The sequence below is a fragment of the Diabrotica virgifera genome, chromosome 9 (genome assembly GCF_917563875.1).
Source record: "Diabrotica virgifera virgifera chromosome 9, PGI_DIABVI_V3a".
NCBI lineage: Eukaryota > Metazoa > Arthropoda > Insecta > Coleoptera > Chrysomelidae > Diabrotica > Diabrotica virgifera.
In genome coordinates, this window is record NC_065451.1 from 103,728,267 (window position 1) to 103,753,132 (window position 24,866).

The following is a 24,866-nucleotide window of genomic DNA, read 5'->3' on the forward strand; positions in this document are numbered from 1 at the left end:
TTACAATTATTGGATATTAGATTATTTACATTAAATTATAATTACATTTCTCCAAGAAATTAACGCACCACCTTAAAAATGGGCCATTTTTGATGTCTCGAATTTCCTAAAGCCATTGTCCCATCTAAGTGATTTTTTTAATAATATTATAGCCTAGGCTATATGGGCTACCTCCATAAGCTTGTCATGCACGGGGAGCTATACTGTAATAATATTATATCACATCGCTGAGGGAACTCTACATTACATATACTTTTCGAATCAAAACTTTTATTCTCTTAATATTATTACTTAAAAAATATATACTACATTCGTCTCGCTAAACTCGAAAAATAACTTATAAACCATAAAAATCTCCAAAAATATAAATGACATAAATGAGAATTGGCACAATTATTATTATGGTTTTAAGTTGATTTTTCGGATTTAACTACAATATTATGCAAAAAATTATGTTATATCGCAGATTTAAAATGGGTTTATCTCGAAAACAGTTATATTAAGTTTAGCGAGATGATTGTAGTACACTTTTTTTAATTAAAAATATTAAGAGAATAAAAGTAGACTGGTACGCAGTCTGATTTTTGCATAAGAGTTTAATGAAATGGTAACAAATCAATTGGAAGTTCTGTCCGACAAAATACATGGAACGTTTTCGGTAGTCTGATGTTCCAAGTTTTTAACCTGTTCCACAATTAAAACTTCCCCGGTTCCAGTATTCCCGTACATCAAAGTTTGTCCGACTAGACACCGTGAAGCTATTAACAAATTTTCAGCTTGCTGTTAATCAACTTTTTTTATTACGCGGGATCCAGGTCTATAAATGAATACAATAAATAAGTAGGTAGGTACATATTATACACTTATTTATACGAGTACAATTAATAGTAGAGCTGGTTTTTGGGATGTTACAAGCAGCATTTGCATTTCCACAGAGATACTTATGACAGAAATAATAAAATACCGAGACGGACTATTATTATAATAATTTACAATAGGACCCGACGGCCGACGCTATAGGGACAGGTAAAATTTATGACTGAACAATGCACCGAGCATCGATACAAGCAATATGTACCGGTCGAAGGTTATTTTTTATTGTGCCAAATGGACGTATATAGTACCTACCTTTAAAAATCGAATACACAAATTAAAATATATTTAACAACCATAAAGATTTGTCAAACTCTATCACCGACTTCATGAAAACAAGTATTACTACATTCTTTGATGGTTTTTGCTGTAAATTTTAAAGGATTGACATGAAATTTGGCATACGCATAGCTAACATGCCAAAGAAAAAAAGTGATATTGTGCCAATGTGTGCTATTGCCCTGGGGTGAGTTTCACTCTTTCTCTGGGGTGAAAAACGTTCAAAATAAGTCCGGACTTCGATAAACTGATTAATATTAAGCAACCTTTATTCCATACTTACAAAGTATGTGTACTTTCAAATTAGTATGTGAATTTGGGGGGTGAGTTTCACCCCGAGGAGGGGTGATATACAAAATATAGATAGATACACAAAAGATATACAAAAATGTTTCAAAACATCGAAAAAATGTGGTAAAATGCAAATATACATATCATATTATGATAAAATTGCGATTTTGGCGATTTGCCTTTTTGGATAGAATGATGATGATGTTGATTAGGATAAAACTGCGAAGAATTTTTTTATCGAAATATAGTAAAAAATATGAAAAATATACCAAAAAGCTTGAAAAAATATGTAAGTATGTAAGGAAAAACATAAATAATTAAATAAACTTTTGACAACACAACACAAAAGTTTGAAACACTCACTATTTGGATTGATTGTCCTGGCTTGTGATTTTCTTCTTTGCAGATGACGCTCACGGATCGATGTCAATGTCCAACGGACGTCCGAGCACGGACGTCCAATGGACGTCCAAAGGACGTTCATATTTATTCAACACGTAAGTACGTCCAACGTCGGACGTCCGAAGGACGTTCATTTATAGTCCATCCGCATTAGGACTAAAACTGGACCTATTTTGGGCACACGTACGCTCAACTTCAAAAAGATGCTCTCAATATTCATCTGTAGTAAGGATACATTGATAAAAATTATATTTTTGCTTATTAGAATTAACCACCAAACTTCTATCATCTTGGTAACGGGAATAATAAAACATTATAAAGTCCACTTTACATCAACAATAATTGAACAAGAAATTGACGACAAGTTATTCAAGGTCAAATTTGGCTTATACAAAACACAATTCTACTTCCAATTTTGCCGTGAATAAACAGAAAATAAAGAAATTTGACAAAATAAAACATATCCAATTGTTCTATTTCATCAAATTCCTTCATTTTCTTTTACAAATCATACATTTTGTACTCGTCAAATTTGGCCTTGAATAACTTAGTCAATTTCTTGTTCAATTTATTGTTGATGTAGAGTGGACATAACGAATAATTTACCGATCAGATTTTCACACTTTACATAAAAACAAAAACATGTATTAGATATTAAACTACATATACAGTTTTGAATTAAATATGATTTATAATCTTTTCCATTTAAACTATTTTATTAACATAATTAAGTTAATATTTTATTAAATAATTTTGCTGTTTAATCCCCTTATTGGTAGAATATGTCCAATATGGACGATTGGAAAAGGTCCGTATTTCGTCCGAGTACGGACGTCCAAAGGACGTTCATATTTATTCCACCCGAAGGACGTCCAACACCGGACGTCCGAAGGACGTACATATTTAGTCCACCCGAAGGACGTCCAACGCCGGACGTCCAAAGGACGTACATATTTAGTCCACCTGAAGGACGTCCAACGCCGGACGTCCAAAGGACGTACATATTTAGTACACCCGAAGTACGTCCAGCGTCGGACGTCCAAAGGACGTCCGTTTATGGTCCATGGACGTTAGGACCAAAAATTGACCTATTTTGGACGTCCAAAGGACGTCGTGTGCTATTAGGGTATTAAATATAACAAAAGTATATAAAATTCGGATTTCCGGGTAAAACATCCTTCGTCATTTTAACATCCTACAATCATTTCATAACGGCGGCGTATTATCCTATAAGTACTTTGTGTAGAGATCGTTTATTTTCTAAGAAAAAATGAAAGGCGGTTAATGAGCTGTCTCTCTTGGTTCTCGAATTAATACAGACCACAGCCTGTGCGTGGAAATATTTTGTCGAATTAAAAAATTTAAATTTTGTTTTGGACTAATGAAATAAAACATTTTAGTAGTTCCAAAATGACACAAAATCTAGGCATCGGATAAAAAAGTTTATTTGAAGAAAGTGTATTTTTTTGTTCTTCTTAATGGCGGTACAGGCTCGTTTTTTTAATATTGTATTTAATTACAGAATAATTTTCAAATATTACCTAATATATTTTTCAAATTGGGCTCTGTACCGCCATTCTTTATTATATTACGGATACGTGTGCCAAATATCTTGAAAAAATATTCAAAATTACAGCCGCAATCTTGGAACGCGTTTTGGCTACCTGTTGATCGCTACTGTATCACCTTAAACAATTTTTTAAACAAATTCACAAAAATAATTTTTTCATTACGAACGATTTTTTAGATAAGTTGGGTTATTCTGAGCAAAAAAGGTATCTTGAGATTTTTCTCTAAAATTGATTTTTGTCGAGTTATATGGCCATTTTCGCATTTTTCAGGTTTTAAATCGCGTATAACTCGACAACAATCAATTTTAGAGAAAATTGACAAGAGACCTTTTTTGTTCAGAATGTCCAAAATTATCTAAAAAAAATTGTTCAAAGTGAAAAAATTATTTTTGTGGATTTGTTTAAAAAATTGTTTAAACAATTTTTCGACCACGGCACCTTGTGAATATGTTATAAGGACCTCTTTTTGAGTAAGTTTGTGCAAAAAAATCGAATCGGAATAATTTCACTAACAGGGGCGACGATAAATCCGGGACTATAGCGCTAATTATTAATAATTAAAAATAACAGCTTTGTAATAAAATAATGACAAAAATCTCTTAAGGACCTTGAAGCAAGGGTTTGAAACTTGATCTGCTCACTTTTTAATTTCATAATAATAACTTTTAATCGAGTTATTAAGACTTAAAAATGGCCATTTTCGCATTTTTCAAATTTTTAATCGCATATAACTCGACAACAATCAATTTTAAACAAAAATGGCAAGACACCTTTTTTGCCCAGAATGACACAAGTTATCTAAAAAAAATTGTTCGAAATGAAAAAATTGTTTTTGTGAATTTGTTTCAAAAAAATTTTTTAAACAATTTTTCGACCAATGCACCGCCCGGCACCCTTTGGATATGTTATAAGGACCTCTTTTTGAGTAAGTTTGTGCAAAAAAATCGAATCGGAATAATTTCGCTAGCGGGGGCGACGATACTGCCCGGTCTACTTTTGATGCTGATGGTGATAGAATAGATACTTTTTATATAACAAAAATAAAACTTTTTTTAAACACTTTAAAAAATTTGTGGCGGGTTTTCCCCGAAAAGTGCGTTATTTTTTGGACATTTTACGTTGAACTAGTCGATTTGGAATTTGACGAATAAGAACCAACTTTTGATTAGCTCCAACTCTGTTTTTATTGTGTGTCCAGACTTCATACATACATCATTTTTTTTACTGTTTTATAAGCTTTATATTTGCTAGGAATAGTTTTTCGATCAAATACTTACTTTTTGATTTATTTGCGAAAAACCATCTAAAAACAAAAGTTACAAGGAATTTAATTAGTTTATCCACTTACGGACTTATTTGGACCTATATTTTTTCACACTCGAGAAGGGGGTGGTACTCATCCCCAGAAAAAAAGCACACACTGGCACTCTGATGTTCATTTCGCGAAATATCGCAGGGTTCGTATTTAAAATTTTTAATTTACTCCTCACCCCTTTCCGTGGGGGTTCGTTTTTGGTATCATTCGATAGACTTTTGAAAAATATTGAACACGCATTTTTTAGTTTTTCGATCTGACGTTCATTTCGCGAAATATTCGCTTTTTTGTGAAACTTTGTGACTCGCCCATCATTTCTTCAGATTTGGGAACACTTAATAATCGGAGGGGGCCAAGTCAGGAGAGTAAGCCGCATGAGAAAGTAATTAGAACCCCAACTCAAATTTTTGCTACTGTCACAACGCTCTTGTGAGTCGATGTATTGTCTTAGGTCTTGAGAACACTTTTTTCTTCTGCTTATGGAGTCGTTTTTCATTCATCACATACCGGAACTCACCACATAAATTTTGAAGACCCTGACATCAAAACTGTATTAAATTATATGTAATCTAAGTAAGTTATTGAAAAGTCAGAATAGATAGAGTAGAACACTTATAAAAAAAATTGTAACAAGCAATTGGACATCGTAAGTTCTAATTTTTCACAAAAAGTGACCGGAAGTTGAACCGGCAGTCGATATTTGAACCCTTCGTGTAACTTTTTGTCAGCTGATATGACGGATGAATTTTGTTCACCTACAGATATGGACGAACAGACAGGCATGAAACCGGAAGTATGTATTTGTTCTGGTCTTTCTTAGTCGTGTTGACCAATAGTTTGTACTATTTCGACGAATTTAAAACAGTACTTTCGGTTGCAACTCTGGAACAGGCAGTCCGAGGTCAAACTTCTCACATGTAATATCATATTTTGGTTATAGGCTTTCATTTGACACCTTATTTGTCATTCTTTCTGTCCTACTAATAGACGAGTTGTGTTTATTGACGGACAGACATGGATAATTCTAGGTTTTCACATTTAATGATAAAAACAATAATTATACAATTCAGTTAACCTGACTATATCATTGTGATAATGACTTCTTATCTAAAAGTGACAACGGCAATAATTGCCGTTGTAATAATTATTATTCCATTCACTCACGATAAAATATCGCAAAACCTCCAGATTTTAAAGAACCGCTTGGATTGACATAAAATTTGGCACACACGTAGCTAAAATGCCAAAGAAAAAAGTGAGATTATGCCGATATGTTCTCTTGTCCTGGATGTGACTTTCACCCCTTCTTGGAGGTGAAAAAACATACGTGCAAAATAAGTCCGGAAGTGGATAAACTGACTAATTCTAATTCTAAGCAAATTTTGTTCTATAAAAGTTTTAGGTCAATACTTTTCGAGGTATGTGCGAGTGACTACGTTTATTTTTCATAGAAAAACACGTTTTGGACGGATTTTCGCAAATAACTCAAAAAGTAAGTATGTACATATTTTATCGAAGAAAATATTCCTAGCAATAATATAGCTTATGAAAAAGAGGTGTCAGTATAAGGTCTGTAGACCCAGTAGAAGCAGGGTTGCAGCTAATGAAAAATAGGTTCTTATTCGTCAAATACCAAATCGAATATTTCAACGTAAAATAACCAAAAAAATAAAGCACTTTTCGGGAAACACTCATCATAACTCTTTTAAAGTGTTTAAAAAAAATTTTTTTTGGTGTTTTTAAAACAGTTTCTAGCGTGAAAAGTAAGCAAGTTACGCTGAAAATAAAATCGTTTTTTTTTTGGCAAAAGAAAGTCATGAAAATTAATTGTTACCGCTTCACACGTTACTTTAGATAAATGTATTGTTTATACAGGGTGTCTCCGAAAATAGTGCGTTCCTTTAAGGTGTGGATATAATACACAATTTAGAACAAAAAGGTGTTGTAACATTTTTTCCTAAAGTTAACCGTTTCAACAAAAATTACGTTGTTCTCCATAAGAGTAAATTTTTATTTTCATAAATTTATATGACCTGGCAACATGGCGTAGAAGAACTTGTGACTGTGAAATTTAATCTAATGGGACCCCTTGTTTATTTACTAATTGAGTATCAATTTGCATATCAAAATGTATTTTCGTTTTTTGGTCAAACGGCTGAATTTAGAATAAAATGTTATAAGACTTTTTTGCTCTACATTGTGCTTTCTATCTATACCTTTAAGGAACGCACTATTTTCGGGGAAACCCTGTATATGATCTGTAAGCTGCATTGGTTCAAAATGCTTATTATTGAAAGGGGTTTTGTTGAAAGGCCTCGAACGAATCACTAGTCACGAGTATGTATATGCAAATTTTGAACAGCCATATCTTAACCAATTTTTGTCTTCCAGAAAATCAAAAAATTCCAAATATTTAAAAAAGCAACACCTACATTTTTTACTCTTTAAGATATTTGGTATCACTAATAATTTTTAAGTTATTTTGACAAAAGTCTTTTTTCAAAATTAAAGATTTAAAAAAATTTACTTTAAAACCAAATTTTTCCACAAATAAGCACTTTGAACTGATGAAACTTACAAACACAAACAATACATAAAGTTACTTGTGAAGTGGTAACGATTAATTCCATTTGGGCTGTTAATTAGAGGGAGTTTTTAGAATATTTTTAACCAAAAAAAAAGGAACAACTGTATTTTGAGCGTAACCTGCTTACTCTTGCTGCTGGAAACTTAAAAAAAAAATAAAAATAAACGTTTTCTTAAACACTTTAAGAAAGTTGTAATAAGTTTTCCCAGAAAAGTGTTTCATTTTTTTTATTTCACGTTAAAATATTCGATTTGGAATTTGAGATATAAGAGCTTATTTTTCACTATAGTCTGTTTTTAAACAAGAGGAGTCATTCAAATTTCCCGCGCCGTACACCTTGTTTGTAATTGGTAAAACCTCAGGCAATTTTACTCATATCAAATTTTGACACTATTGGCATTTCATAGGTTAGTTTATTTATTTTATCAGCAATTTTTGTATTTTCTGCGTTCTTCCTTTTATTTTTAGATTTTTAGTCAAGATTACCGTCAAAGGCCGATATGATCAACCAAAAAAGAAGATTTATCTGATGATATTTCTAGTGACTTTCTTGGGTGTGAATCTGCCATTTAGTTTACCTACTCCTCTTGGTTTTAAAACAAAGCTTAGCAATAACTCTGCTTCTACTGGGTCTACAGACCTGATATACCATTTTTTCACTTTTTTATAAGCTATATTTACTATTTGCTAATTTTTTTTCAATAAAGTACCTACTTTTTGAGTTATTTGCGAAAAACCGTATAAAAACGTTTTTTTTTTGTTGAAAAATGAACATATTCACTCGCAAATATCCCTAAAAGTATTGACTTAGTGAAAAACGCTATAAAATAGAAGTTGCTTAGAATTAGTCAGTTTATCCAATTCCGGACTTATTTGAACGTATTTGTTTTCATACCCTATAACCGACGAAACTCACCTCCAGATCAAAAGCACATATCGGCACAATATCACTTTTTTTCTTTAACATATTAGCTATAGGTACGTGTCCCAAATTTTATGTCAAACCAAGCGTTTCTTCAAAATTCTGACCAAAAACCCTAAGTAAATTAAACGAAAATATAAAATGAATTTTTCAAACAAATATTTTAAGTCGGTATGAGAAATTTTAATTTAACAGATGAAATCAAATAAACACAATTCAACTCGTAAAATATTTAGACCCTTGCTTGGTAATCCAGCTGAACAGGTAAAGAACCTACCTTTTATGTAGTTTATAATCTGAGAGGATGGAATATTTTACCAAAATATTCCATCCTCTAAGTTTACAATAGACCTTTTCTACCTGTCCTCAAAAGATCGGTATTTTTAACTCGTGGCAACGTCGAAAAGCGGCAAAATGATGGGAAATACACATTTTTATGTGGTGGAAGTCAAAATGGTTATGAAGTGTAAAAATTTTTGTATATAATTTAAATTTTTAAAATTAAAATTTTAGAAAACTGAGAACGATACAGGGCGTTAAAAAATGCGCTCAACAAACATACACGAATTAAAATTCGAAAATGATAGTATTTCTTGGTGATGCCAAATGACTGCAACATGAAAAGATGACATAATGATAGCGGGATGTATATATATATATATATATATATATATATATATATATATATATATATATATATATATATATATATATAGTAAACTCTTAAATATTGGGGAAATCTGCAAGAAAGACTCTAATGAGTATCAATTGTTTCGCCGAACGTTTTCGCCAAAGAGAATTAATTTGGCTTCTTCAGGGCTGAAAGAGAAGAAATTATAATTAGCTACCATATATTACCTATTAAAAAAACATTGGAGATCTTACCGTAACTTAGAATTGTAGAGTTAGGATGTTATAAAAAACTTAGCTAGTAACAACATAGTGGTTTTTTTGTTACTGTTAGAAAAAAGTTACTGTTAGAAATGTATGGTAGCTGTGAACTTGAGACGCAAAAGTGTACCCAAGGGTAACCGAAAAAACCCAATGCAACTACATTTTGAAGGAATTAATTCTTTGAGTTGTCGGCAATAACTAAATTTTTGATTGTTAAAAAGATCACATGTGAGGTTCTGTTTTGCCAGAACGCATGCGCTGACATGTCAAAGTAGTTCTTATGATTCTTTATAATGTCGTTAAGGTTCATTGGTGTAACAAGATGAAATTAATTACCAGTTTAGGGTAATATTCTTATTTCAGATTTTTCTTGTTAAAAAATTGTTTTATATATTATATTGTTCATGTGATGTTATTCTAATATCTTATTGAGATGTATATAAGAAAAGCAAGGGAATGTTATCTTTTTTTTTTTTTTTTTTTTTTTTTTTTTAAATTAATGAAAATTATTATTTAAGTAGGTTAGTTATTAATGGATAAATCAGTCAAGTTAGTTCTCTGTGATGTTATACCTCTCTTGGTATCGGATTTAAGTAAGAAGTGGTATATATTGCTTAGATTCTTAATGTCACTCTTAACATTGATGGAAAAATCGTTAAGGAAAATATATGACATTTCAATGAACTCTCTTTTAGATTTATTGTTCTCACGGTGGAGAATTGTAGTGTTATTATAGTCCATGAGATGACCAGTGGAATGTACATGTTTGGCTAAAGCACAACGGTCTGGGTGAAGTCGAGAATCACTTTTGTGTAGTGTGATACGTGATTTCAATAATTGAGAGGTTTGGCCGATGTAAGAATTGTTGCAAGAGTGGCATGGAATGTTGTAGACAATGTTACTAAGCATATCTGTGGGTGTCTTATCTTTGATCTTAGAATAAAGATTATTAATTGTTAGGGCTGATCTACAAGCCACATTAAGTTTAATATTGATATTGTTATTACCAAAGCTATTTTCAACACTTTTCAGAATCCTTGTTAACCCCGGAGTGATATCACTGAAGTATGGTAATGAAAAATATTTGTTTATAGGAGTATCAGAGACTGGGTTCCCACTTAAGACATCAGGATCAGCATTGTTAGTCGCGAAGGAAGGTGAAGTACCCTCGTTTTGGACAGTGTTAAACAAAATCTTATTTACTAGTGGTGTTGGATAGGCATTCGAAATGAAAAGTTTCTGTAGGATTTGTAGGTTTTTTGTATGAAAAGAAGGATCTGATAGTTTTATTACTCTATTTTTCATCTGTTTGACTAAATTGACTTTGGTAGAATTATTATGGTAAGAGTGGTAGTTAAGGTATCTACCAGAATGGGTCGGTTTTTGATACCAATCTATTTTGATGTTGTTATTTTCCCTGATCATCCTTATGTCGAGAAAGGGGACGGACCAATTACCATCTTCCCTCTCTATAGTGAACTGGATGTAGGGGTCATAACTATTGAAGGTGTTTAATAGTTCATCTACCTTGTCATTGGGTATAGCCAAGATGATATCATCAACATATTTTTTAATGAATGGAATTTGAAAGGATAATAAAGGAATGACAGAGTCTAACACATAATCCATAACGTAAGTTGCAATTATAGGAGAAATCTTTGCTCCCATAGGGGTACCGAAAGTTTGTTGATAGAATTTTCCATTAAATGAGAAGTAGGTGTTATTAAAGAGAAATTCGACGATGCTGATGAATCTGTCATAAGACATGGAACAACAACCTCTAACACGGTCCCAATTGACCTCTATTGATGTCAAACAAATTCCTAGATGTACGTTGCTGAATAAGGATACAACGTCAAGGCTAACGAGGACATAATTTGATGGTAGTATGTAACCATTATATTTATTTACCATCTCAAAAGAATCTTTAATGTAATACTGAATTTCATAATCATATGCATTAGTAAGGATGTCTGTAACAAAGGCTGATATATTTTCAGTGGGAGTTCCAATGGAAGCTACTATGGGACGAACCGATAGTGTTGGTTTGTGAATTTTTGGCAAAGCATAAAACTTTGCAATGTTCCCATTATAAGTTGTTAATTTTTTCCTAGTGTTACGGTCAATCGCATTGGAAGAAGCTAAGGATGCTATTAATGTATTGCATTTCCTTTGTAGAGAAGAAGAGGGATTGGATGTAAGTGACGTGTAAGATCTATCGTTTTCAATGAGAGAAGAACAAAGTTGTAAGTAGTGAGTTCTTTCCAAGATGACTGTAACATTGCCTTTGTCTGCTTTTGTCACCAAAAGCTCAGGATTGGATTTAAGAAATTTTCTAGTTTTAGTATATAAGTTATGAAAAAAAGTATTAGATGGTTTAGAAGTATTCAAAATGTGATTAGTGATAATGTTGGTGGTTCTTGACCGGATTAAGTTTTGCTCTAATTCAGATGGCAATGATGAAATTATGTATTCCAAATCTGCTAACAGTGTTTTTACTTGACAATCTTTTCCTAACTTTGGTTCGATGCTAAATTATTTCCTAACGCCAAGAAACCTAGAACATCATCAGGAATAATTGAGGTAGATAAATTTTTTATCCATTTTGGATCAGTTTTAAGAACAGATTTGCAACAGGACTGATATAGTGAGTCAATTTTTTTGATATTGTCAGATTTAATTGAAAAAAATATTTTATTATATCTAATAGATTGAATATGTGAAAATTGCAGCCAATCATATTCTGAGGTTGATCTAATGATTTCTGTTTTTTGTTCAGTAAGTGACTTTTCTAACTTTTTGAGAACTCTATGATTGGTTGCAATCTCAACATTTAAAAGTTTGCTATCTAACCTGATAAGTTGTTGGCATCCCTGCAATTGAAAGAAACCATTTCTGTGTATATAGTTTTGAACAGAGGAGGTGGCATGAACAATGTGTTTTGGTGTTATACCTTTAGAACGACATGATAATAAAAAAAGTCTCCGATTCCTTTCTTTAGCTAGTCTGATATTAGTTTTCTGGTAATCCTTGAGCAACCTCAACGCCTCAGCACCATAATTAACCCGTATGTTGTTATAGAACCCCATGTTCCTCTAAAAAAAAAATTAATTTAATCTTTGCAGATAAGTTAAATAGTAAACTCTTAAATATTGGGGAAATCTGCAAGAAAGACTCTAATGAGTATCAATTGTTTCGCCGAACGTTTTCGCCAAAGAGAATTAATTTGGCTTCTTCAGGGCTGAAAGAGAAGAAATTATAATAAGCTACCATATATTACCTATTAAAAAAACATTGGAGATCTTACCGTAACTTAGAATTGTAGAGTTAGGATGTTATAAAAAACTTAGCTAGTAACAACATAGTGGTTTTTTTGTTACTGTTAGAAAAAAGTTACTGTTAGAAATGTATGGTAGCTGTGAACTTGAGACGCAAAAGTGTACCCAAGGGTAACCGAAAAAACCCAATGCAACTACATTTTGAAGGAATTAATTCTTTGAGTTGTCGGCAATAACTAAATTTTTGATTGTTAAAAAGATCACATGTGAGGTTCTGTTTTGCCAGAACGCATGCGCTGACATGTCAAAGTAGTTCTTATGATTCTTTATAATGTCGTTAAGGTTCATTGGTGTAACAAGATGAAATTAATTACCAGTTTAGGGTAATATTCTTATTTCAGATTTTTCTTGTTAAAAAATTGTTTTATATATTATATTGTTCATGTGATGTTATTCTAATATCTTATTGAGATGTATATAAGAAAAGCAAGGGAATGTTATCTTTTTTTTTTTTTTTTTTTTTTTTTTTTTTTTTTTTTTTTTTTTAAATTAATGAAAATTATTATTTAAGTAGGTTAGTTATTAATGGATAAATCAGTCAAGTTAGTTCTCTGTGATGTTATACCTCTCTTGGTATCGGATTTAAGTAAGAAGTGGTATATATTGCTTAGATTCTTAATGTCACTCTTAACATTGATGGAAAAATCGTTAAGGAAAATATATGACATTTCAATGAACTCTCTTTTAGATTTATTGTTCTCACGGTGGAGAATTGTAGTGTTATTATAGTCCATGAGATGACCAGTGGAATGTACATGTTTGGCTAAAGCACAACGGTCTGGGTGAAGTCGAGAATCACTTTTGTGTAGTGTGATACGTGATTTCAATAATTGAGAGGTTTGGCCGATGTAAGAATTGTTGCAAGAGTGGCATGGAATGTTGTAGACAATGTTACTAAGCATATCTGTGGGTGTCTTATCTTTGATCTTAGAATAAAGATTATTAATTGTTAGGGCTGATCTACAAGCCACATTAAGTTTAATATTGATATTGTTATTACCAAAGCTATTTTCAACACTTTTCAGAATCCTTGTTAACCCCGGAGTGATATCACTGAAGTATGGTAATGAAAAATATTTGTTTATAGGAGTATCAGAGACTGGGTTCCCACTTAAGACATCAGGATCAGCATTGTTAGTCGCGAAGGAAGGTGAAGTACCCTCGTTTTGGACAGTGTTAAACAAAATCTTATTTACTAGTGGTGTTGGATAGGCATTCGAAATGAAAAGTTTCTGTAGGATTTGTAGGTTTTTTGTATGAAAAGAAGGATCTGATAGTTTTATTACTCTATTTTTCATCTGTTTGACTAAATTGACTTTGGTAGAATTATTATGGTAAGAGTGGTAGTTAAGGTATCTACCAGAATGGGTCGGTTTTTGATACCAATCTATTTTGATGTTGTTATTTTCCCTGATCATCCTTATGTCGAGAAAGGGGACGGACCAATTACCATCTTCCCTCTCTATAGTGAACTGGATGTAGGGGTCATAACTATTGAAGGTGTTTAATAGTTCATCTACCTTGTCATTGGGTATAGCCAAGATGATATCATCAACATATTTTTTAATGAATGGAATTTGAAAGGATAATAAAGGAATGACAGAGTCTAACACATAATCCATAACGTAAGTTGCAATTATAGGAGAAATCTTTGCTCCCATAGGGGTACCGAAAGTTTGTTGATAGAATTTTCCATTAAATGAGAAGTAGGTGTTATTAAAGAGAAATTCGACGATGCTGATGAATCTGTCATAAGACATGGAACAACAACCTCTAACACGGTCCCAATTGACCTCTATTGATGTCAAACAAATTCCTAGATGTACGTTGCTGAATAAGGATACAACGTCAAGGCTAACGAGGACATAATTTGATGGTAGTATGTAACCATTATATTTATTTACCATCTCAAAAGAATCTTTAATGTAATACTGAATTTCATAATCATATGCATTAGTAAGGATGTCTGTAACAAAGGCTGATATATTTTCAGTGGGAGTTCCAATGGAAGCTACTATGGGACGAACCGATAGTGTTGGTTTGTGAATTTTTGGCAAAGCATAAAACTTTGCAATGTTCCCATTATAAGTTGTTAATTTTTTCCTAGTGTTACGGTCAATCTCATTGGAAGAAGCTAAGGATGCTATTAATGTATTGCATTTCCTTTGTAGAGAAGAAGAGGGATTGGATGTAAGTGACGTGTAAGATCTATCGTTTTCAATGAGAGAAGAACAAAGTTGTAAGTAGTGAGTTCTTTCCAAGATGACTGTAACATTGCCTTTGTCTGCTTTTGTCACCAAAAGCTCAGGATTGGATTTAAGAAATTTTCTAGTTTTAGTATATAAGTTATGAAAAAAAGTATTAGATGGTTTAGAAGTATTCAAAATGTGATTAGTGATAATGTTGGTGGTTCTTGACCGGATTAAGTTTTGCTCTAATTCAGATGGCAATGATGAAATTATGTATTCCAAATCTGCTAACAGTGTTTTTACTTGACAATCTTTTCCTAACTTTGGTTCGATGCTAAATTTATTTCCTAACGCCAAGAAACCTAGAACATCATCAGGAATAATTGAGGTAGATAAATTTTTTATCCATTTTGGATCAGTTTTAAGAACAGATTTGCAACAGGACTGATATAGTGAGTCAATTTTTTTGATATTGTCAGATTTAATTGAAAAAAATATTTTATTATATCTAATAGATTGAATATGTGAAAATTGCAGCCAATCATATTCTGAGGTTGATCTAATGATTTCTGTTTTTTGTTCAGTAAGTGACTTTTCTAACTTTTTGAGAACTCTATGATTGGTTGCAATCTCAACATTTAAAAGTTTGCTATCTAACCTGATAAGTTGTTGGCATCCCTGCAATTGAAAGAAACCATTTCTGTGTATATAGTTTTGAACAGAGGAGGTGGCATGAACAATGTGTTTTGGTGTTATACCTTTAGAACGACATGATAATAAAAAAAGTCTCCGATTCCTTTCTTTAGCTAGTCTGATATTAGTTTTCTGGTAATCCTTGAGCAACCTCAACGCCTCAGCACCATAATTAACCCGTATGTTGTTATAGAACCCCATGTTCCTCTAAAAAAAAATTAATTTAATCTTTGCAGATAAGTTAAATAGTAAACTCTTAAATATTGGGGAAATCTGCAAGAAAGACTCTAATGAGTATCAATTGTTTCGCCGAACGTTTTCGCCAAAGAGAATTAATTTGGCTTCTTCAGGGCTGAAAGAGAAGAAATTATAATTAGCTACCATATATTACCTATTAAAAAAACATTGGAGATCTTACCGTAACTTAGAATTGTAGAGTTAGGATGTTATAAAAAACTTAGCTAGTAACAACATAGTGGTTTTTTTGTTACTGTTAGAAAAAAGTTACTGTTAGAAATGTATGGTAGCTGTGAACTTGAGACGCAAAAGTGTACCCAAGGGTAACCGAAAAAACCCAATGCAACTACATTTTGAAGGAATTAATTCTTTGAGTTGTCGGCAATAACTAAATTTTTGATTGTTAAAAAGATCACATGTGAGGTTCTGTTTTGCCAGAACGCATGCGCTGACATGTCAAAGTAGTTCTTATGATTCTTTATAATGTCGTTAAGGTTCATTGGTGTAACAAGATGAAATTAATTACCAGTTTAGGGTAATATTCTTATTTCAGATTTTTCTTGTTAAAAAATTGTTTTATATATTATATTGTTCATGTGATGTTATTCTAATATCTTATTGAGATGTATATAAGAAAAGCAAGGGAATGTTATCTTTTTTTTTTTTTTTAAATTAATGAAAATTATTATTTAAGTAGGTTAGTTATTAATGGATAAATCAGTCAAGTTAGTTCTCTGTGATGTTATACCTCTCTTGGTATCGGATTTAAGTAAGAAGTGGTATATATTGCTTAGATTCTTAATGTCACTCTTAACATTGATGGAAAAATCGTTAAGGAAAATATATGACATTTCAATGAACTCTCTTTTAGATTTATTGTTCTCACGGTGGAGAATTGTAGTGTTATTATAGTCCATGAGATGACCAGTGGAATGTACATGTTTGGCTAAAGCACAACGGTCTGGGTGAAGTCGAGAATCACTTTTGTGTAGTGTGATACGTGATTTCAATAATTGAGAGGTTTGGCCGATGTAAGAATTGTTGCAAGAGTGGCATGGAATGTTGTAGACAATGTTACTAAGCATATCTGTGGGTGTCTTATCTTTGATCTTAGAATAAAGATTATTAATTGTTAGGGCTGATCTACAAGCCACATTAAGTTTAATATTGATATTGTTATTACCAAAGCTATTTTCAACACTTTTCAGAATCCTTGTTAACCCCGGAGTGATATCACTGAAGTATGGTAATGAAAAATATTTGTTTATAGGAGTATCAGAGACTGGGTTCCCACTTAAGACATCAGGATCAGCATTGTTAGTCGCGAAGGAAGGTGAAGTACCCTCGTTTTGGACAGTGTTAAACAAAATCTTATTTACTAGTGGTGTTGGATAGGCATTCGAAATGAAAAGTTTCTGTAGGATTTGTAGGTTTTTTGTATGAAAAGAAGGATCTGATAGTTTTATTACTCTATTTTTCATCTGTTTGACTAAATTGACTTTGGTAGAATTATTATGGTAAGAGTGGTAGTTAAGGTATCTACCAGAATGGGTCGGTTTTTGATACCAATCTATTTTGATGTTGTTATTTTCCCTGATCATCCTTATGTCGAGAAAGGGGACGGACCAATTACCATCTTCCCTCTCTATAGTGAACTGGATGTAGGGGTCATAACTATTGAAGGTGTTTAATAGTTCATCTACCTTGTCATTGGGTATAGCCAAGATGATATCATCAACATATTTTTTAATGAATGGAATTTGAAAGGATAATAAAGGAATGACAGAGTCTAACACATAATCCATAACGTAAGTTGCAATTATAGGAGAAATCTTTGCTCCCATAGGGGTACCGAAAGTTTGTTGATAGAATTTTCCATTAAATGAGAAGTAGGTGTTATTAAAGAGAAATTCGACGATGCTGATGAATCTGTCATAAGACATGGAACAACAACCTCTAACACGGTCCCAATTGACCTCTATTGATGTCAAACAAATTCCTAGATGTACGTTGCTGAATAAGGATACAACGTCAAGGCTAATGAGGACATAATTTGATGGTAGTATGTAACCATTATATTTATTTACCATCTCAAAAGAATCTTTAATGTAATACTGAATTTCATAATCATATGCATTAGTAAGGATGTCTGTAACAAAGGCTGATATATTTTCAGTGGGAGTTCCAATGGAAGCTACTATGGGACGAACCGATAGTGTTGGTTTGTGAATTTTTGGCAAAGCATAAAACTTTGCAATGTTCCCATTATAAGTTGTTAATTTTTTCCTAGTGTTACGGTCAATCTCATTGGAAGAAGCTAAGGATGCTATTAATGTATTGCATTTCCTTTGTAGAGAAGAAGAGGGATTGGATGTAAGTGACGTGTAAGATCTATCGTTTTCAATGAGAGAAGAACAAAGTTGTAAGTAGTGAGTTCTTTCCAAGATGACTGTAACATTGCCTTTGTCTGCTTTTGTCACCAAAAGCTCAGGATTGGATTTAAGAAATTTTCTAGTTTTAGTATATAAGTTATGAAAAAAAGTATTAGACTAACAATTAATAATCTTTATTCTAAGATCAAAGATAAGACACCCACAGATATGCTTAGTAACATTGTCTACAACATTCCATGCCACTCTTGCAACAATTCTTACATCGGCCAAACCTCTCAATTATTGAAATCACGTATCACACTACACAAAAGTGATTCTCGACTTCACCCAGACCGTTGTGCTTTAGCCAAACATGTACATTCCACTGGTCATCTCATGGACTATAATAACACTACAATTCTCCACCGTGAGAACAATAAATCTAAAAGAGAGTTCATTGAAATGTCATATATTTTCCTTAACGATTTTTCCATCAATGTTAAGAGTGACATTAAGAATCTAAGCAATATATACCACTTCTTACTTAAATCCGATACCAAGAGAGGTATAACATCACAGAGAACTAACTTGACTGATTTATCCATTAATAACTAACCTACTTAAATAATAATTTTCATTAATTTAAAAAAAAAAAAAAAAAAAAAAAAAAAAAAAAAAGATAACATTCCCTTGCTTTTCTTATATACATCTCAATAAGATATTAGAATAACATCACATGAACAATATAATATATAAAACAATTTTTTAACAAGAAAAATCTGAAATAAGAATATTACCCTAAACTGGTAATTAATTTCATCTTGTTACACCAATGAACCTTAACGACATTATAAAGAATCATAAGAACTACTTTGACATGTCAGCGCATGCGTTCTGGCAAAACAGAACCTCACATGTGATCTTTTTAACAATCAAAAATTTAGTTATTGCCGACAACTCAAAGAATTAATTCCTTCAAAATGTAGTTGCATTGGGTTTTTTCGGTTACCCTTGGGTACACTTTTGCGTCTCAAGTTCACAGCTACCATACATTTCTAACAGTAACTTTTTTCTAACAGTAACAAAAAAACCACTATGTTGTTACTAGCTAAGTTTTTTATAACATCCTAACTCTACAATTCTAAGTTACGGTAAGATCTCCAATGTTTTTTTAATAGGTAATATATGGTAGCTTATTATAATTTCTTCTCTTTCAGCCCTGAAGAAGCCAAATTAATTCTCTTTGGCGAAAACGTTCGGCGAAACAATTGATACTCATTAGAGTCTTTCTTGCAGATTTCCCCAATATTTAAGAGTTTACTATTTAACTTATCTGCAAAGATTAAATTAATTTTTTTTTTAGAGGAACATGGGGTTCTATAACAACATACGGGTTAATTATGGTGCTGAGGCGTTGAGGTTGCTCAAGGATTACCAGAAAACTAATATCAGACTAGCTAAAGAAAGGAATCGGAGACTTTTTTTATTATCATGTCGTTCTAAAGGTATAACACCAAAACACATTGTTCATGCCACCTCCTCTGTTCAAAACTATATACACAGAAATGGTTTCTTTCAATTGCAGGGATGCCAACAACTTATCAGGTTAGATAGCAAACTTTTAAATGTTGAGATTGCAACCAATCATAGAGTTCTCAAAAAGTTAGAAAAGTCACTTACTGAACAAAAAACAGAAATCATTAGATCAACCTCAGAATATGATTGGCTGCAATTTTCACATATTCAATCTATTAGATATAATAAAATATTTTTTTCAATTAAATCTGACAATATCAAAAAAATTGACTCACTATATCAGTCCTGTTGCAAATCTGTTCTTAAAACTGATCCAAAATGGATAAAAAATTTATCTACCTCAATTATTCCTGATGATGTTCTAGGTTTCTTGGCGTTAGGAAATAAATTTAGCATCGAACCAAAGTTAGGAAAAGATTGTCAAGTAAAAACACTGTTAGCAGATTTGGAATACATAATTTCATCATTGCCATCTGAATTAGAGCAAAACTTAATCCGGTCAAGAACCACCAACATTATCACTAATCACATTTTGAATACTTCTAAACCATCTAATACTTTTTTTCATAACTTATATACTAAAACTAGAAAATTTCTTAAATCCAATCCTGAGCTTTTGGTGACAAAAGCAGACAAAGGCAATGTTACAGTCATCTTGGAAAGAACTCACTACTTACAACTTTGTTCTTCTCTCATTGAAAACGATAGATCTTACACGTCACTTACATCCAATCCCTCTTCTTCTCTACAAAGGAAATGCAATACATTAATAGCATCCTTAGCTTCTTCCAATGAGATTGACCGTAACACTAGGAAAAAATTAACAACTTATAATGGGAACATTGCAAAGTTTTATGCTTTGCCAAAAATTCACAAACCAACACTATCGGTTCGTCCCATAGTAGCTTCCATTGGAACTCCCACTGAAAATATATCAGCCTTTGTTACAGACATCCTTACTAATGCATATGATTATGAAATTCAGTATTACATTAAAGATTCTTTTGAGATGGTAAATAAATATAATGGTTACATACTACCATCAAATTATGTCCTCATTAGCCTTGACGTTGTATCCTTATTCAGCAACGTACATCTAGGAATTTGTTTGACATCAATAGAGGTCAATTGGGACCGTGTTAGAGGTTGTTGTTCCATGTCTTATGACAGATTCATCAGCATCGTCGAATTTCTCTTTAATAACACCTACTTCTCATTTAATGGAAAATTCTATCAACAAACTTTCGGTACCCCTATGGGAGCAAAGATTTCTCCTATAATTGCAACTTACGTTATGGATTATGTGTTAGACTCTGTCATTCCTTTATTATCCTTTCAAATTCCATTCATTAAAAAATATGTTGATGATATCATCTTGGCTATACCCAATGACAAGGTAGATGAACTATTAAACACCTTCAATAGTTATGACCCCTACATCCAGTTCACTATAGAGAGGGAAGATGGTAATTGGTCCGTCCCCTTTCTCGACATAAGGATGATCAGGGAAAATAACAACATCAAAATAGATTGGTATCAAAAACCGACCCATTCTGGTAGATACCTTAACTACCACTCTTACCATAATAATTCTACCAAAGTCAATTTAGTCAAACAGATGAAAAATAGAGTAATAAAACTATCAGATCCTTCTTTTCATACAAAAAACCTACAAATCCTACAGAAACTTTTCATTTCGAATGCCTATCCAACACCACTAGTAAATAAGATTTTGTTTAACACTGTCCAAAACGAGGGTACTTCACCTTCCTTCGCGACTAACAATGCTGATCCTGATGTCTTAAGTGGGAACCCAGTCTCTGATACTCCTATAAACAAATATTTTTCATTACCATACTTCAGTGATATCACTCCGGGGTTAACAAGGATTCTGAAAAGTGTTGAAAATAGCTTTGGTAATAACAATATCAATATTAAACTTAATGTGGCTTGTAGATCAGCCCTAACAATTAATAATCTTTATTCTAAGATCAAAGATAAGACACCCACAGATATGCTTAGTAACATTGTCTACAACATTCCATGCCACTCTTGCAACAATTCTTACATCGGCCAAACCTCTCAATTATTGAAATCACGTATCACACTACACAAAAGTGATTCTCGACTTCACCCAGACCGTTGTGCTTTAGCCAAACATGTACATTCCACTGGTCATCTCATGGACTATAATAACACTACAATTCTCCACCGTGAGAACAATAAATCTAAAAGAGAGTTCATTGAAATGTCATATATTTTCCTTAACGATTTTTCCATCAATGTTAAGAGTGACATTAAGAATCTAAGCAATATATACCACTTCTTACTTAAATCCGATACCAAGAGAGGTATAACATCACAGAGAACTAACTTGACTGATTTATCCATTAATAACTAACCTACTTAAATAATAATTTTCATTAATTTAAAAAAAAAAAAAAAAAAAAAGATAACATTCCCTTGCTTTTCTTATATACATCTCAATAAGATATTAGAATAACATCACATGAACAATATAATATATAAAACAATTTTTTAACAAGAAAAATCTGAAATAAGAATATTACCCTAAACTGGTAATTAATTTCATCTTGTTACACCAATGAACCTTAACGACATTATAAAGAATCATAAGAACTACTTTGACATGTCAGCGCATGCGTTCTGGCAAAACAGAACCTCACATGTGATCTTTTTAACAATCAAAAATTTAGTTATTGCCGACAACTCAAAGAATTAATTCCTTCAAAATGTAGTTGCATTGGGTTTTTTCGGTTACCCTTGGGTACACTTTTGCGTCTCAAGTTCACAGCTACCATACATTTCTAACAGTAACTTTTTTCTAACAGTAACAAAAAAACCACTATGTTGTTACTAGCTAAGTTTTTTATAACATCCTAACTCTACAATTCTAAGTTACGGTAAGATCTCCAATGTTTTTTTAATAGGTAATATATGGTAGCTAATTATAATTTCTTCTCTTTCAGCCCTGAAGAAGCCAAATTAATTCTCTTTGGCGAAAACGTTCGGCGAAACAATTGATACTCATTAGAGTCTTTCTTGCAGATTTCCCCAATATTTAAGAGTTTACTATATATATATATATATATATATATATATATATATATATATATATATATATATATATATATATATATATGTGTGTGTGTGTGTGTGTGTGTAGTAAAGAAAAGAGAGACGTTCTCACAAACAATTTATTTTACCACTGACGACCGGTTTCGCTGTTTACAATTTGTACATCATCAGGTCCGGTTAAGGTAAAATCAAATGCTACAAAACACAAAAAACCAGAGTTAGTTAGTCTGGTTTGAGTAAAATTTAATGTACGTGCGCATGGTGTACAATCCTCATACTCACAAACATGCACGCATTCATGTGCAGTGGCAAACAAAAGTATGTCAAGTATAAGATATATACTTACTTTCCGGTATAAGGGAAAAATGTAGTAGTATTCAATATCATACTTTTAATGCACTTTGCTAGAGGGATGGTTGGTGAAGGGAAAGATTTCAATGTAATATATTAACTAAACATCGATAGGGTCTTGAAGGGTTTAGTAGGAAAATACGACATTAAACCGATAATCTAATTTGTTAATTATACAGGGTGTCCAGAAACTGTACCGACAAACGAAGACAGGAGATTCCTCAGATAATTTTAAGACAATTTAACCCAATTCACCTAGTCCGAAAATGCTTCTTAAGGGAGCTAGAGCTCTTTGAAGATGGCGTCATGAAATTAGTTCTTCTTAAATATCTCCAGAACGCTTCTATTTAGAAAAACGAAAATTGGTATGCATATTTACTTTTCATAGATGAATCGATTCCATCCGTTGCAAATTTCTAGTACCGGTCATAGGCGTGCGTTTAGGGTAGAGCAACGGGTATTTTATCGCATAACTTTTTTGTCCTTAACTTTTATGCATTTTTGATACCGGATTATTAAATTGTGAGGAATTCCAGTACTAAAAGGTACTCTTGATTTAAGTCGGTAGGACACACCGTTTTCTAGAAAAATCGATTTGAAAGTTGTTCGTTTTTGGAATTTGAAAAAAAATTGAAAGAACTTTTCAACAAAAAACGAAGTATTTTACCAACATAAAGTAAGAGTAACTTTTAGTACTCGAATACCTCATAATTTAATAATCTAGTGTCAAAAATGCTCAAAAATTCAAGACAAAAAAGTTATGCTATAAAATAACCGTTGACCTACCCAAAACGGACGCCTATGACCAGTACTAGAAATTCGCAATTAATGAAATCGATTTATCTATGGAATATAAATAAATGTACCAGTTTTCGCCTTTCTAAATAGTTTTTTTTTTGAATTTTTTTTAATTTAAAAAGCGAAAAGTTTTCAAATCGATTTTTCTAGAAAACGGTGTGTCCTATCGATTTAAAAAAAGAGTACCTTTTAGTACTAAAATACTTCTTAATTTAATAATCCAGTATCAGAAATGCTTAAAAGTTAAAGATAAAAAAGTTATGCGATAAAATAACCGTTGCCCTACCCAAAACGGACGCCTATGATCGGTACTAGAAATTTGAAATGGATGGATTAAATTTATATCTTGAAGATAAATACGCGTACCAATTTTTGTTTTTCTAAATAGAAGCGTTCTGGAGGTATTTAAGAAAAACTAATTACAAGACGCCATCTTCAAAGAGCTCTAGCTCCCTTAGGAAGCATTTTCGGACTAAGTGAATTGGGTTAAATTATCTTAAAATTATCTGAAGAATCTCCTGTTTTCGTTTGTAGGTAGAGTTTCTGGACACCCTGTATATAGTAATGTTATTTTAATTATATATATGGTGATGTTATTTTAATTATTAATGTAGCTTTTATTTATATATAATAGTTAGATGTTGTGTTGGGTGTGCGACTTTAAGAAAAGATTGGTCGTTTATGTAATAGATGTGATCTGTTTGTGAATATTTATTTGCTATGTTTAAAATTGTAATTGAAGATGAAATTGAGCAATAGTAATTTGTTAAAACTTTTTCATTTAAAAAATATTAAAATTGTCAAAAATTAGTCAAAATTTAAAATCATTCATAACTGACTCAGAGTTGAAGCTAAGTGTTAAGGTAATGTAGTAAGTAAATTAAACTTACTGTAATGTGAAGTTATAATTATCTATAGTACAATGATAAACTATGGAATGTCACTTAGAAGTTTAAAAAAGTTAAAGTGTAGAACAATTATTAATGATAAATGAAAGATGAAAAAACTATGTAAAAACTTTTTTCCTATTGTATAGTAATATTTGTTGAGTTTAATAAATAGTTGTGTAGATCAAAATTAATTTTAATTTAAAATTTATGGTGAAACATTACCTGTATT

At 32.0% G+C, this 24,866-nt stretch overlaps 2 protein-coding genes across 2 annotated transcripts; one reads left to right on the forward strand and one right to left on the reverse strand.

The window, feature by feature from the left end:
* Positions 1–12,953: 12,953 nt before the first annotated feature.
* Positions 12,954–17,626, reverse strand: LOC126892703 (uncharacterized). The gene is made up of 2 exons (XM_050662335.1): positions 15,773–17,626; positions 12,954–15,706 (listed from the first exon to the last, which is right to left on the reverse strand). The coding sequence occupies exon 2, from the start codon at positions 15,553–15,555 to the stop codon at positions 12,988–12,990; it is 2,568 nt and encodes an 855-aa protein (XP_050518292.1). The 5' UTR covers positions 15,556–15,706; positions 15,773–17,626; the 3' UTR covers positions 12,954–12,987.
* A 2,934-nt stretch (positions 17,627–20,560) lies between these two features.
* On the forward strand, positions 20,561–22,630 carry LOC126892704 (uncharacterized). Its single transcript, XM_050662336.1, has 2 exons — positions 20,561–22,423; positions 22,490–22,630. The coding sequence occupies exon 1, from the start codon at positions 20,656–20,658 to the stop codon at positions 21,898–21,900; it is 1,245 nt and encodes a 414-aa protein (XP_050518293.1). The 5' UTR covers positions 20,561–20,655; the 3' UTR covers positions 21,901–22,423; positions 22,490–22,630.
* Positions 22,631–24,866: the final 2,236 nt, after the last annotated feature.

Excerpts from the sequence above, each read along its gene's own strand:
- LOC126892704 (XM_050662336.1), top strand. The coding sequence starts at position 20,656 with ATGTCTTATGACAGATTCATCAGCATCGTCGAATTTCTCTTTAATAAC.
- LOC126892703 (XM_050662335.1), bottom strand. The coding sequence starts at position 15,555 with ATGGGGTTCTATAACAACATACGGGTTAATTATGGTGCTGAGGCGTTG.